The sequence below is a fragment of the Aureobasidium namibiae genome, assembly GCF_000721765.1.
Source record: "Aureobasidium namibiae CBS 147.97 unplaced genomic scaffold scaffold_26, whole genome shotgun sequence".
Taxonomy (NCBI): Eukaryota; Fungi; Ascomycota; class Dothideomycetes; order Dothideales; family Saccotheciaceae; genus Aureobasidium; species Aureobasidium namibiae.
In genome coordinates this window covers 144,152-158,710 of record NW_013581183.1, presented here as the reverse complement: position 1 = coordinate 158,710, position 14,559 = coordinate 144,152, and the positions used below count along the sequence as shown (strand labels likewise).

Genomic DNA, 14,559 nt, shown 5'->3' with positions numbered 1-14,559 from the left:
GAGTCGTGCGTCAGTGATGTGGCGATCAGTGACTGTGTCCCTCGCCAGAAGAATGTTGAATGGCATGCTTCAAAGCGAAGTCTTGACCGTACATCCATCTTCCTTCTGGCAAACAGCCGTACGTCCCAGATTCTTGGTCAAAGGGCCAGTGGGACCGGATTGATAGTGGCAAAGATCGTCAATCTGTTCAATCATCAGCAAGTAGTCTTCCCCTCATTTCTCGCTCTCGAAGCAAAACTTACACCAAGCGCACAGTTCTGACGGCTGTCACTGGTAGGATACTGTTCATCACCCCACATACCGCTCCAGTACAACCAATCCACAGTTTCGGAAGCCTGCTCAATACCACCCACATCCACACCACCTGCATTAGTGACAACGCCAGTGGCATTGGTGTAATAGTAACCGCGGTAGTTCTGAGTCACATCCCAGTAGGTTCCCGCATCAGTGGTGTCAGTGACGATATCACCAATGATGGGATATATCTCTTGGGTGCCCGCGGTAGCGTAATTGGCATGACTGCCAGCTGCTGAGTAGACCACTGGTCTGACGCCAACTTTTTGGACGGCAGAGTAGGTGTATGCGGTGCCGCTGCTGTGGGCTGAGTAGTAGACGTTTTGAGGCACGCCTGCGGTGGAGAAACGGATCTGGTTTCTCCTCGTCAGCTTTGCACGTCTTCGGAGCTGATGGAAGCAGGGGATTTTAATTACCATACTGTGTTCCCAATCTCCAACGTGGTTGTCGACCCTGCTGCCCAAAACCAGACTGCCATGGTTATAGCTGTAAAAGTAGAAATAGAACACATCCACAAAGCCATTCTTTTCAACAGCAATGATGGTAGCAGGAGCAGCACTATATCCCTTCGAGTTTGGCTTGCCATATCCACTGGTCAACCAAGCAGGATTGGTCTCCACATTATCGTAGCTGGTGAGGTAATCCGAGGATGGGAAGGTGTTGAGAGTTTTCAGCGAGACGGTTGTAGATACATTTTTGAAGTTGGATTCGACCGACATGTGTTTGAGGTGAGTGGAGACGTCGGAGGGAAACCATGCTTCGCCGCTTTGGAGGTAGGTGTAAGGTGCGTAGGTTAGTGCGTAAGCTGGAAGGGCAGCACGTTTGAAGAGGTTGTTGGTTGGTGCTGCGAGAGCGGGTGTGATGGAGAGCAAAGCGAGAGCGGTGGAAACGAGAGACAGAGGCATTATTGCTGTGTGCTTTCAAGAACGAGCGACTGCAGGAATGAAGAATGACGGTTCGGAGGTATTTGTATCGTCTCCATGTCTACCTTTATATTGTTTCGCGATGGGCTCGATTGGACTTCGAGTATAGGGCTCGCCAAGTGTACAATCGAAACCAATATCGTTCTACCCCTCACAATATACAGACCTAGGGCTACGGACTTACACACATGTCACTTACAAGGCCAAGCACTGGAGTGTCAGAAAGGTGGCTTATTCCATTCAGGAAGGCAAGAACTCGACGGCTTTGATAGTCAGGCACGCGTCGAGACAATTGGTCAAGGGAGGTCGTGCTGTATGCGGTGAGCACACCTCGTGGTCTGTGAACGATCTACATTGCAGGATCGCCAAAGCAAGCTTTTTGGCGACACGACCCGCCGCGTGTTCGCGAGCTTGCGATTTGATCGGTTACGCTCCTTCTGTGTGTCGTTACACACTGATGAAGCTAGGGCACTATTCAAAACCACAGCTGTTGTGTGCGATACCGAGAAAGATCGAGTGTGACACGGTTTGATGTAGAGAGAACAAAGGTGAACGCGATCTTTGCTTTTGCCAGTCGGACATGGCCAATAGTCGTGGCTGCGGGACGACCGCAACTCGGAGGATTGTATCTCGAGACTTGTACAGACCTGTATCACGTCGTAATGCAATATCCCTACATCCCTACCCAGTGTATGAACATTGACTGCCCAAAGTACACTTGTGGCTATGATGAGAGGCAGGCAAGAAGTTCGATTTTAGACATCAGATTGATTTTTGACGATAAGATAGAGATACAATACGAAAAGGGCGTTTATGTAGCTAAATGCATAAACGAGGGGAGGTGCAATGGGGGAGATGCTTCTAAGCTTTTTTCTTCCTTTCTGCGAGCTGGAACGAAAGTTGACCTTATCACTCCGATATCTCCGCACGGACCAGAATACCTGCAAACATACCCAGCGTCACAGGTGTCAGACTGCTGAATCCGGTGACGGTAGTAGGCATTTGGTCGATCCTACGTTTCGTCGCCGCTCGGAGAACCTGAAAACCTCTCAGGGCTGGAAGAGTCTGTCCCAGAGTCCTAATGTGGTTCAAGTACTGCGCCAAAAGCCTCCAGAGCATTGCGCTTGTTTGTTGACTGTGGCGGAGATTAAATATCACCTGCTGGTAGAGGTTCCTATCCTTGCATAACACTGCTCAGGGCTGCCTGAGCGTCGGGACCAAGCTTCTCAGACACAGCAGCTGCGATACGGCCACCAGTCTTGGTGTCGGCTTCGCGAAGGTACTGACCGACCCACTGCTTGACGTCTTGAACCTCGGGGAAAGGATCTCTAGGAACAGGCTTGCAAGTGTTCAAGGCGGTGAAGCCAACACCAAAGCCAACGTCTTCCACATCGCGGTCTTCAATGATCAGGTCATCAGCAGATTGCGGAAGCGGAGGGTTGATGAGAAGCTTGAGCAATGCTTCGCATGTGAAACCCCAGCCCTTCTTGCCGTAACGATCAACAAAGGCCTGGCTGTTAGCGAGGGTGTGAGTGAGCGAAACGACAGCAGTCTTGCGGTCGAACGGTCGTGACAACTTCTGTGTATCAGGGAGGATGATCTGCAGGTACATGGGAGTGAAGACATTTTGCTGAACCTGGTCGGTGACGTTGATGAAAAGATCGGGACCAAGACCCTTGTCATCGCGTGCTGAGAAGAAGTGGTAGAAGCGAACAAAGCGGATGGTGAAGTTCTCGGTCTTGGAGTTGGATAGACGAGTCATGAGCAGCTGGACGATGGTAGTCAGGTAGTTTTGCAGAGCAGCGACAGGAAGGCTGCCACAGATGGCCTCGAGCAAGTCGAAGCCCAGTGACTCGTTTGCCTTTGAAGAGATGAGCTTCTGGAAGATGACCAGAATCGGCTCGATCTGGTTGTTGGCAGCGATTTGCTCGGCGGCGCGGGGAATCATGGATGAGAGGAGACGGACAAGAGCCGGGACGTTGCCGCGAGAGTTGTACATGTCGAGGGTAAGGATAGGGCCAAGCAAGCTCTGGTAGTAGTCGGGCAATGTACCCGAGGGGTTTGCCTCGAGGAGTGCAGCGAAGACCTGGAAAACGTAGGGCTGGAATTCCTGGACATCGTTGGCCAGAATCTCAGCGAAGGGATCGTAAAGAGCGGCCTCAAGCTTGGCAGACTGTGTAGGGGCGGCGAAGCGAACAAGAGCACCAATGCTCTCAAAGTGGTAGTAGTAGAAGCGAGGGTTGCTGGGGTTGTGGCGAATGACCTTGACAATGTTGATGAGGTTGGTGAGTACCATGTCGAGGATGGGCAAGACACCCTCACGAATAACGATAAGAACACGCATCACACACTTGATCAAGAACTCGTTTTCCTGAATCTTCTCAGCCTTGGAGTCCTTGGTCATGAGAAGGAAAAGATGTTGAAGAAGGTCCTTGCTGAGTGACTGGAGGGTCTCTCTGGGGATGATAGGCTGGCGCTTGTCATCGGTCATGTAGAGAACACGCTCAACAGCAATGGCGGCATAAGAATGTACGACGTAGTTCTCGTTGCCAAGACACTGGACCAGGAGAGGGAAGGCAGCTTGCCATTGATCCTGGGTAAGCTGACTGCGGAACAGGTAGAGATACTTGATGGCGTCAACCTTGAGAATGGCCTCAGTGTCGGCCGAGGTGAGATCGACGGCGATGTTCTTTTGGAAGAAGTCGATAACGTCGACGTTGGGGTTTGTTGTCTGAACACCACGAGCAGCGGTGGGCACGCCCTTGGCAGCGATCGAGGTGAAGAGGTAGACGGCAGTATCCTTCGACTTCCAGTTATCGCTCTTGCTCTTTTCATAGTCGGCCAGATAGTGCGAAATGTACTGCGAAACAACGTCGGTGACGAGCTTCTCGAACTGCTCGACCAGCTGGCGGAGGAAGTCGGTGGCCGCTCTTCTGCGCGTGTCGCTGTCAGATCCTTCCAGATCACGGCGGATGAACTCGATCGGCTCGTCCTCAAACATTTCAACATCCGACTCGCGCAGAGACAAGTTTGGCAGAATGACCTTCTCGACGACCTGGCCCAAGATTTCTTGGTTGCTGAAGCTCTGGGCGTATTGGTTGATCTTGGTGACCGAAGTCAAGAACTGCAGAGCCTTGCTGACCAGGATGTCGTACTTGGTCTCAGGACCGATAGTGGTCAAGAGGGTCCATGAGCTCTCGACGAACTGGCCCAGATATGGTCCGAAAGCATCCTCATATTTCTGAACGTAGAGAATCAATGCCTCGAAGATGGCAGCCTTGTTGTACTCTAGGAGACCAGCCTCAGACTCGTCGTCGGTGTGGAGGAGAGGGTTGTCGTAGCTCAAATACTTCATGAGCAGAGCACTGATGGAGCCAAGGTTGTCTTCGAAGACCGGGGGCAGATCTTGGCAGGAAAGGTCGTTGAACAGCTTGACGCTGAGGTTGAGCGTGGTGAAGTGCTGGGTGAGGAGCTCCTTGTTGTTCTGGTTTGCGGCGATTTGCTGATCTGTGCTCTGCGAAGGGTGTCAGTGTGATTCCAAGACTCGATGTGCAGAGGGGTCTTACCTGCAGCAGGGCGAGGTAGGGCTCGCAGAACTTTGACAAGACGTGGTTGATCTCGGTGAAGAGGTCATCTGTGCGGAAGAGCGGGCGCCAGCGGCGGAAGATGGAGTGTGCGACCTGCAGGACACCATTGTTGACCTTTGGGTTGTCGGGGGTGAAGCGGGACACAAGGTCGTCGACCAGCGTGTCCCAGCGCTCCCAGAAGTCTGAATCTGCGATGACGCTGATGGCCTCGCCCAGCTGAGTCTGGATGGTGTTGGGCACCGAGATCATGAGGCCAATAACCTCACGCTTGATGGCCGTGACCTCGTCCTGGGGGAGCTTGTAGTTGCCATCCTCGTCGGTCCAGCTGCGGCGGATGAAGTTTTTGAAGAAGAGAGCGGCCGCCAACCGTGTCGTGTTGGGATATGAGTCTGAGGCGACAATCTGGAGCAGGGCGAGGGAGAACTGAGGCTTTGCCTCTTCCTGGCGAATGGCCTGTTCGGCTGTTGGGTCTGGTCAGTTCATGACGATGATGATGAGTGTTTTTGAAAGAGACTTGCCTTGCTTGTTCTGGCGGGGATCAAGACTGGCCTGCAGCAGGTTGGCGATCGTTGAGAGATCGGCCGACATGGTCAAGATGGTCGCTGAGCCAAAGGAAAAGGAATGAAGAGGCCGAAAAGTGGTAGATGCAACGAGCAGGCGACAAAACTTTGGCTGCAATCAACAATGAGAACGTCCGAGCTCACTGTTTATACACCTCCCCGCGCGCCAAGTCTCTTGCATCTAATCAGTACAATCGAGAGAAAAATAAAAAGAAATAAGGATGGAAATGCATCGGCAATCCCCGCTTACCAACGCGGAGCCAATCAGAGGCGATGCTGTCAGCGGAACGGAAACTTGACGCCGCTCGATGCGAAGTCGCTGTCGACACTCGCCCTCTCTGCTCGATACCATCCACACCACACGGCACCACACAACATGATGCGCCAACAACTATTGCGCAGTCTGCCGCGCTCCCAGAGGTTGGCCTCGATCAATGCCACCCGCGCCTTCACCTCGTCCGCCCCTCGTCCCGCCGAGGTCGAGCTCACAATCGGTATCACCTACCACCTGCAGCTCTCTCCGATAGCAATTGACTGACACGCGCATCCAGATGGCAAGAAGGTCTCAATAGAAGGTATGCCTCCACCAGTTCTCGCCTTACATGGTCGCCCCGTCTGACACACTCCTCCCAGCCGGCTCCGCCCTCATCCAGGCCTGCGAGAAGGCCGGCTCCACCGTCCCCCGCTACTGCTACCACGAGAAGCTCATGATCGCCGGTAACTGTCGTATGTGTCTCGTCGAGGTCGAGCGCGCCCCCAAGCCCGTTGCCTCTTGCGCATGGCCTGTCCAGCCCGGTATGGTCGTCAAGACCGACTCTCCTCTCGTCCACAAGGCCCGTGAGGGTGTCATGGAATTCCTGCTGGCCAACCACCCCCTGGACTGCCCCATCTGCGACCAGGGTGGCGAGTGTGATCTCCAGGACCAGAGCATGAGATACGGCGGCGACCGTGGCCGCTTCCACGAGCTCGGTGGCAAGCGTGCCGTCGAGGACAAGAACATTGGTCCTCTCGTCAAGGTGCCTAAACATGCCCATATCTGCAATAAGTCTGGCATCCGCTGACCAGCTTCCTCCAGACTTCGATGAACCGCTGCATTCACTGTACTCGCTGCATCCGTTTCGCCAACGACGTCGCTGGTGCCCCCGAACTTGGTTCTACTGGCCGTGGCAACGACATGCAGATTGGCACTTACCTCGAGACCGCCCTCGACACCGAATTGTCTGGAAACGTCATCGATCTCTGCCCCGTCGGTGCCCTCACCTCCAAGCCCTACGCCTTCCGTGCCCGTCCTTGGGAGCTCAAGCACACCGAGACTGTTGATGTCATGGACGGTCTGGGTTCCAACATCCGTGTTGACAGCAGAGGTCTCCAGGTCATGCGCATTGTCCCCCGTCTGAACGACGACGTCAACGAGGAATGGATTGACGACAGATCCCGTTTCGCTTGTGATGGTCTCAGCACCCAGCGTCTTACCACCCCCCTCATCCGCGAGGGTTCCACCTTCAAGCCCGCCACCTGGGAGAACGTCCTGGTCGAGATCTCGGAGAAGTTCAAGCAGCTCCAGCCCAAGGGTGACGAGTTCAAGATTGTTGCTGGCCACACCATGGACACTGAGTCGCTTGTCGCCGCAAAGGACCTGGCCAACCGCCTCGGCTCCGAGAACTTGGCCCTTGACCAGCCCCAGGGCAGCTCTCCTCTGGCTCACGGTGTTGACGTCCGTGCCAACTTCGTCTTCAACTCCAAGATCACCGGTGTCGAAGAGGCAGACGCCATCCTCCTTGTCGGAACCAACCCCCGCCACGAGGCTGCTGTCTTGAACGCTCGCATTCGCAAGCAATGGATCCGCTCTGACCTTGAGGTCGGTCTTGTTGGTGAGGACTTTGAGTCCACCTTCGAGTACGAGAACCTGGGTGCCGATGCCAACGCCCTCAAGTCTGCTCTATCTGGACCTTTCGCCGAGAAGCTAAAGAACGCTGAGCGCCCCATGATCATTGTTGGTAGCGCTGTCGCTGAACACGCTGACGCCAAGGCCATCTTCGAGACTGTTGGTAAGTTCATTGGGGAGAACAAGGCCAACTTTGCCACCAAAGAGTGGAACGGATACAACGTTCTCCAGCGTGCTGCTGCCCGTACTGGTGCCTACGAGATTGGCTGGGGTGTCCCCAACCCCGCCACCGCCGAGGTCCACCCCAAGATGGTCTGGCTTCTTGGTGCCGACGAGATTGAGGCTGCCGACATTCCCAAGGACGCCTTCGTCATTTACCAGGGTTCGCATGGTGACAAAGGTGCTCAGCTTGCCGATGTCATTCTCCCTGGTGCCACTTACACAGAGAAGAGCGGAACTTACGTCAACACCGAAGGCCGTACCCAGATGGGCCGCGCCGCCTGTGGTGTCTACGGTGCCGCTCGTGTGGACTGGAAGATTCTCCGTGCTGTTTCTGAGGCTCTCAACGTCACTCTCCCCTACGACGACATTGAGATGCTCCGCGACCGCATGAACGAGATCTCGCCTGCCCTTTCCGCCTACGATGTTGCCGAGCCTACTTCGCAAGAAGTCGCCGCTCTCTCCAAGGTCCAGCTTGTTGAGGCCAACCAGGGTGCCAAGGTCACCGGCACCGCCCTCAAGAAGCCCATCGCCGACTTCTTCTTCACCAACGCCATCTCAAGATCTTCACCTACCATGGCTCGTTGCTCAGCATCAAAGGCTCAGGGCAACGCAAAGACCAACTTCATGGCTCCCGGTGAGCCCGATGCTCAAGTACACTACGGACCCAACGCTGTCGCCAGCGCATAAGCCACGACCACTTTTGCTGTAGATGATAATTACACAAAGACGGAGCTCTTACGAACACACAAAGCCGAGTCCGGAGTGGTGGGGGACGAAGAATCTGGAAGAGGGATATACCCGAGAATCCGAGGATATACCCGAAGTGGCTGAGGCAGAAGAAGAAAGCAGGATTGTCACTAAGGAGAGAGGGTTCTCTGCATAAAGGAAAGACGAGAGGGGGTTTTCTATTCACAAACATAGCCCTCCAAAGACCGGCGAACATGGGCGTTTTCTCACTGTATTCGATATGCTTCTTTTATTTCCATTTGTTTACTTTTATTCGTTTAGCATAGTCGCGGTCATGGGAATGTTGTACATATTGACACTATGGTCTCTTCATTGTCATTGTTGTCGCAATGGTTGAAGCCCACTTGGCGGTCAGTCAGATGGCAGCGAGCAGATGACATTGCCCGCTTCCTCCGATGTTGGCACAGAGATACATGTCAGTCAACGGAGCTGTCAGGTTTCATGCTAGCAAGGCAGTCAGTTGAGATTACAAGCATGTGACTCTTGTTCAAACTCGAAGCTCGTTCTATCTCCCCTGGTGCCCTGTCCCAAGCCTCTGAGACGTGGGGGATGGAGTCAGAGACGGACGCACGGGCGTGTCAGTTGACGGGTTCTCGCTTCAGGTTGCGGAGGCGCCAGGGACCAAGCTCATTCCGACTCGAGGACATTGATGGCTTGTGGACTGTCTTTCTGTTCTTCGAAAGTCTGGAGTGGTAGAGGGAACAGTAAGGCAGAGAATGAGTGGTGTTTCTCGTCTTTTACAGCATGCAGAAACGGGGTCGATGGCAGGGTAGAAAATGGTCGGCACCGGATAATCAGGGAGAGGGATCGACAATCGTCCAGGTTCAAGGGGGAGCCGCGACGCATGGCAAAGGATGATTGAACCAACTGAGGACACGCAAAAGGAACGCTTTCTGTCTCGCTCCTCTACCCGGATCAAATCATACGTCGTCCTATCCTCTTACCGCCATTTTCCGGCCTGATTTCTTTCGCTTACTATATCCAGCCATCGTGAGCTGCAGGTTTTCTGTTGATCTCAGCGACGTCATTGGTTCCTTATCAGTCTTTGAGCCGATTCGCCCGTCGTCTGTTGGGCAAAGCTGTCGATACTCGTGTCAAACTTGGTAGACGGAGCTATCGAGCAAGTCTTGTGGTATCCGCACGTGTGGGCCTCAATTCGTCCTAGCACCCTTTGAACATCTTCCTCGTTCTTCCTCCTGCCTCGACCGCTAGGCAGGGAGAGATCGAGCGACCCCATCACCGCCAAAATTTCAAAACCAGCTAACATTCCATTGCACACTCTTTCGTCGTCATCACGGCACTTGGCCAACACTCGCAGCGCTGATTCCTTTGACGAGAAGCGATACTCTGACGGTCACCGGCACCGGCGCTCGTCCGACTCTGCCCATAGCGACTTTAGTCTCTGGAGCGACACGGGTGACTTGGTTGACCAGTTCGACAACGAAGACGACCCCCTACGCGCCGCTCTCAACCCCCAGCACCAGAGCCCCAGTAGTCGCCGTAATAAGAACAAGCACGTACGCTATCAGAGCGGCACCAAAGAGGGAGCAATCAGCAAGAACGACATTCCCATCCCCAATCCCCCACCGCGCCAAATCTCCCAAGCCGAACGCATCATCGCCTTCATCATGGCTCCCAATGACGGTCCCTCGCGCATGCATGGCCTTCACGGCAAGAAGCTCATCTACTTCACCTCGGTCTTTGTCTCGTTAGGTGTCTTCCTGTTTGGTTACGACCAAGGTGTCATGAGCGGTATCATCACCGGTACCTACTTCAAGAGCTACTTCAACCAGCCAACAAGAGCAGAGATTGGCACTATGGTTGCTATTCTCGAGGTCGGCGCTTTCATATCTTCTCTGGGAGTTGGTCGTATTGGCGACATCCTTGGTCGTAGGCGCACCATTCTCTACGGAGCTGTCATTTTTGTCATTGGCGGTGCTTTCCAGACATTTGCAACTGGCATGCCTATGATGATGCTCGGTCGTATCATTGCCGGTCTGGGTGTTGGTGCGCTTTCGACCATTGTGCCTGTGTACCAGTCTGAAATTTCACCGCCTCACAACCGTGGAAAGCTCGCGTGTATCGAGTTTTCGGGCAACATTGTTGGTTATGCGTCGAGTGTCTGGGTTGACTACTTCTGCTCATTCATCCACAATGACTGGAGTTGGAGACTTCCTTTGTTCATGCAGTGTGTCATGGGCTCGTTGCTCATCCTCGGTTCTTTCTTGATCTGCGAATCTCCCAGGCAAGTCTCGCTCTTCGTGCTATCTGTGACCAATACTGACAGTCTCGTGAAGATGGCTGCTCGATAACGACCACGACGAGGAGGGCATTGTCGTTATTGCCAACCTCTACGGCAAGGGCGACATCCACAACCAAAAAGCGCGCGACGAGTACCGCGAAATCAAGATGAACGTGCTGCTGCAGCGTCAAGAGGGCGAGCGCAGCTACAAGGACATGTTCAAGCGCTACTACAAGCGTGTCTTTATCGCCATGTCTGCCCAAGCGCTCGCCCAACTCAACGGCATCAACGTCATCTCCTACTACGCTCCTCTGGTCTTTGAGCAAGCTGGATGGGTTGGACGCGATGCTATTCTCATGACTGGTATCAACGGTCTTACCTACCTGGCCTCCACAATCCCTCCATGGTACCTAGTTGATCGCCTCGGCCGTCGTCCCATCCTCATGTGGGGCGCTGTGGCCATGATCATCTCCCTCTCGGCCATCTCGTACTTCATCTACATCGATATACACCTCACGCCGCGCATGGTCGTTATCTTCGTCGTACTGTACAACGCAGCATTCGGTGCCTCGTGGGGACCCATTCCATGGCTCTACCCACCCGAGATTCTTCCTCTGAGCATCCGTGCCAAGGGTGCATCTCTGTCTACTGCGTCCAACTGGGCTTTCAACTGGCTGGTCGGAGAGCTCACTCCCATCCTACAGGACCTCATTCAATGGCGTCTGTACTTGATGCATGCATTCTTCTGCGCCGTCTCATTCGTTGTGGTGTATTTCTGTTTCCCAGAGACAGCTAATGTACGCCTCGAAGACATGAACAGCATCTTCGGCGACGCTTCCACCATCGCCCCCTCACCCCAAACTCTCGCCGAAGCCGAATCGCTTTTCAGCCGCAGTCCTGCACCTTCCATGCATCTCGACCGCGACGGCGACGCACCCCAAGACTCCAACATCCCCGACTTGGATATTGATCCCCCTGCTGTGGATGTGCAGAACGGCAAACCCATGTTTAGCCGCAAAGAGAGTGACTCTGAAGGTCTGGGAGGTTGGATATCTGGGCTTGTGAAGAAGGGCAAGGATGGAGATGCAGGGGGTAGTGGAAAGTATAGACGTGTTGGCCAGGACGATGATTAGAGGGGGGAGAAGATGCATTGTGTGTGGAGTTTTGATATAGGTGGATGTATTCTGTATGAAATCTGTACAGGATGTAGTTGTGAAGGCGATGGAACGAGCCAGGATGGTTAGGAAAGATGAATGTAGATTTTGTGTATCCTTTGCGCAATCATTTGTCTTCTTGTGACTTTGTCGCAAGTTTGACTCAAGCTTGACATGCTCGCTTGGACGGTGAAGTTTCATGTCATAGACTCGAGTTCCCTCGTCGACAAGCGACAACATGCACAGCAGACACTTAAATCATTCGTAAGTGCTTCGGATATATCTAGATGATTATCAAGTATGTGATGTGAATTACTTTGAGTTCATAGAAGTGCTGCATAGCAGGAAAACGATGCCTTGAGTTTGCAGAGTCAGGGTGTTCCCCACCACATTCAAGCATTTTCCGAATCAGGGCTAGTCTGGTCTCTCTTTCATCTCCAAGCAGCCTCTCTATGCGGCCTGGAAAGTTGTTGGCTTCCACCACATACTGTAGCTACGAAAGGGTATCAAAGCGGACATTTTATCAATTTGACAACGCGAGATCTTCTCTCATCAGCAAAGAAGACGTATGTGAGTGAGAACAATCTAACGTGTCTTAACTTCCTAAATAGGCGTCTTATTAAGAACTATACGCGTTACGAACCATTTGCATACAGGAAGGAGGTAAGAAGCATCATTAGCTACCATGCATGCAATTTTTACCACGGCTTTGATATACCGCTATCCTTGTATCTATCCTTTCTTATACTTTCGATATTGTTTATTCCCGGATGTGTGTCTACAGTCGTTTATCGATTGTGAAGGGAAAGGCTTTTACCAACAATCGCAATATTGCGCCATATCTGCGGCGTTGTTCGTCAGAGTGGCACACACATGCGAGGTATGAGCATGTATACGCGTACTATAATCCTCACGCCGAAAACTCTCGAGTCTAAACCAATGATTGCCCTGTAGTTGCAAGGGCACATCCAATAACGACTCTGTGTTTCGCTATGGCATCATGCCAGACTATCAACACAAGCTTCAGAAGGATGCAAGCCCTGGCGATGAACACCATATGCAAGGAGTATATAAGATGCTGTTCTTGGCCTGACCCTGCATAGATGCACCAAGCCTTTTATCCTTTCCAAGCATTTTTTCGAAGCTTGTGTGTTTGCTCTTGTCCTCGGAAGCTTGTTGTGTCTCCTCTTTCGTAAACGCCCACCATACAGAAGCCATGGCCGAACTCAAGGGCGAGTTCCACACCAACACGGCAGCTGCTCGGTCGCCGTCAGACCAAGACCTGCGCGGCAGTGATACCGAGCCCAAAGTCGGCGAACTCTTTCCTGGCGAAGCAGAAGCAGGTGGTCTAGGCCGTCATCTGGGATTATGGTCGACGGTGGCTTTGATGTAATAGACTCAACCATCGCTTGATTCCCTTTTCGCTGACATGCCTCCAGCATCGGCCGCATCATCGGCACCGGCATCTTCTCCACCCCATCCTCGGTAGTTTCCAGCGTCGGCAGCGTGGGCGCAGCATTCATGCTCTGGCTGCTGGGCCTCGCGTCATGTATGTCCGGTCTCTTCATCTGGCTCGAACTCGGCTGCATGATCCCGCGCTCCGGCGGCGAAAAAGTATACCTGGAAGCTGCGTACCGAAGACCCAAACTCCTGGCTACCACGTTCTTTGCTTGGCAGGCTATTCTGTTGGGCTTTACAGCGTCAGGGTGTATTGTGTTTGCGACGTATGTGATCAAAGCTGCGGGTAAGACGGCGAGCGAGTGGGAGAAGAGGGGGATTGCGCTGGCGGTGGTTACGGTGATTTGTGCTGCTCATACTGTCATCCCACGATGGGCTGTGAGGGGTATGAATGCACTGGTCGTCATCAAGGTCGGAGTCCTGGTGTTCATCGTTGTCGCTGGGTGGGCTGTGCTGGGTGGAGCCACCAAAGGCCGTATCCCGCATCCGACTGCAAGCTTCCAGGATGCCTTTGCTGGAACGACGTCCAGTGGCTATCTCTGGGCGACTGCGCTGTTCAAGGTCTTGAACTCGTATGCTGGATGGAGCAACGCGGCTTACGTCCTCAACGAAGTCAAAAACCCCGTTCGCACGCTGAAGATTGCTGGACCCCTGAGTTTGACCGTCTGCGGTATACTCTACATGATGGCAAACATCTCTTACTTTGCCGCCGGCACACCGAAACAAGTGGCCAAGAGCGGACTGACTGTAGCCGGCTTCTTCATGCACCAAGTTTTTGGTCTCGCGGCCGAAAGAGCAATCAGCGTGCTTATTGCCTTCTCGGCGTTTGGAAACGTCATGACCGTCACTTTTGCCCAAGCTAGAGTGAACCAAGAACTCGCCAAAGAAGGTGTGATTCCATTCCCGAGGTTCTGGGCGTCTGGATGGCCGTCAGGGGCGCCCGGCGCAGGCTTGCTGCTTCATTGGATCCCGAGTGCGATTGTGATCGTGGCGATCCCCTTTGGAGATGCCTACAACTTTATTCTGGACGTCGAAGGCTACCCAGGCTCAATCGTCAATTTCCTGGTCGTGGTTGGATTCTTCTGGCTTCGTTATTCCGAGCCCGATATTCCACGCCCTTTCCGCTGTTGGCTGCCTGTCGCTGCATTCTACATGGTTGTGCAGGCCTTTTTGATGGTTGCGCCATTCTTGAGGCCGCCGGGTGGAAAGGGAGATACGAGTCTGCCGTATTGGTTGTATCCTGTTGTTGGCATCGTTGTGCTGACGGTATCCGTCCTCTATTGGGTTGTTTGGCGTGTGTTGCTGCCGTGGATTGGAAGGTATAGCCTTGAAGCCGAGCATGTGAAGTTGGCGGATGGTACTGCTGTGGTTGACTGGCGCAGAGTCAAGCGTGTCTAGTACAGTACAGAGGATCTCACATATCGGATCGCTGTCAAAGGACGCGAACAAACCTCTTTGGCTCTTCCTATGGTAGGAAGACTCAGTCC

General features: G+C 53.3%; 5 protein-coding genes across 5 annotated transcripts; 3 read left to right on the top strand and 2 right to left on the bottom strand.

Annotated features, from left to right (window-relative positions):
* Nucleotides 1–69: 69 nt before the first annotated feature.
* On the bottom strand, nucleotides 70–1,199 carry M436DRAFT_76766 (uncharacterized protein; the record flags this gene model as incomplete). The annotated part of the gene is made up of 3 exons (XM_013567413.1): nucleotides 70–183; nucleotides 243–647; nucleotides 711–1,199. The coding sequence occupies 3 exons, from the start codon at nucleotides 1,197–1,199 to the stop codon at nucleotides 70–72; spliced, it is 1,008 nt and encodes a 335-aa protein (XP_013422867.1).
* Nucleotides 1,200–2,391: 1,192 nt separating this feature from the next.
* M436DRAFT_76765 (Cse1-domain-containing protein) lies at nucleotides 2,392–5,392 on the bottom strand (the record flags this gene model as incomplete). The annotated part of the gene is made up of 3 exons (XM_013567412.1): nucleotides 2,392–4,731; nucleotides 4,784–5,265; nucleotides 5,323–5,392. The coding sequence occupies 3 exons, from the start codon at nucleotides 5,390–5,392 to the stop codon at nucleotides 2,392–2,394; spliced, it is 2,892 nt and encodes a 963-aa protein (XP_013422866.1).
* Nucleotides 5,393–5,740: 348 nt separating this feature from the next.
* On the top strand, nucleotides 5,741–8,158 carry M436DRAFT_57993 (NADH-quinone oxidoreductase; the record flags this gene model as incomplete). The annotated part of the gene is made up of 4 exons (XM_013567370.1): nucleotides 5,741–5,858; nucleotides 5,916–5,939; nucleotides 5,998–6,380; nucleotides 6,440–8,158. The coding sequence occupies 4 exons, from the start codon at nucleotides 5,741–5,743 to the stop codon at nucleotides 8,156–8,158; spliced, it is 2,244 nt and encodes a 747-aa protein (XP_013422824.1).
* A 1,688-nt stretch (nucleotides 8,159–9,846) lies between these two features.
* M436DRAFT_76763 (uncharacterized protein) lies at nucleotides 9,847–11,593 on the top strand (the record flags this gene model as incomplete). The annotated part of the gene is made up of 2 exons (XM_013567411.1): nucleotides 9,847–10,463; nucleotides 10,516–11,593. The coding sequence occupies 2 exons, from the start codon at nucleotides 9,847–9,849 to the stop codon at nucleotides 11,591–11,593; spliced, it is 1,695 nt and encodes a 564-aa protein (XP_013422865.1).
* A 1,237-nt stretch (nucleotides 11,594–12,830) lies between these two features.
* On the top strand, nucleotides 12,831–14,470 carry M436DRAFT_76762 (amino acid transporter; the record flags this gene model as incomplete). Its single annotated transcript, XM_013567410.1, has 2 exons — nucleotides 12,831–13,003; nucleotides 13,054–14,470. 2 exons carry the CDS (start codon nucleotides 12,831–12,833, stop codon nucleotides 14,468–14,470), a joined length of 1,590 nt encoding a protein of 529 aa, XP_013422864.1.
* Between the last annotated feature and the right edge of the window lie 89 nt (nucleotides 14,471–14,559).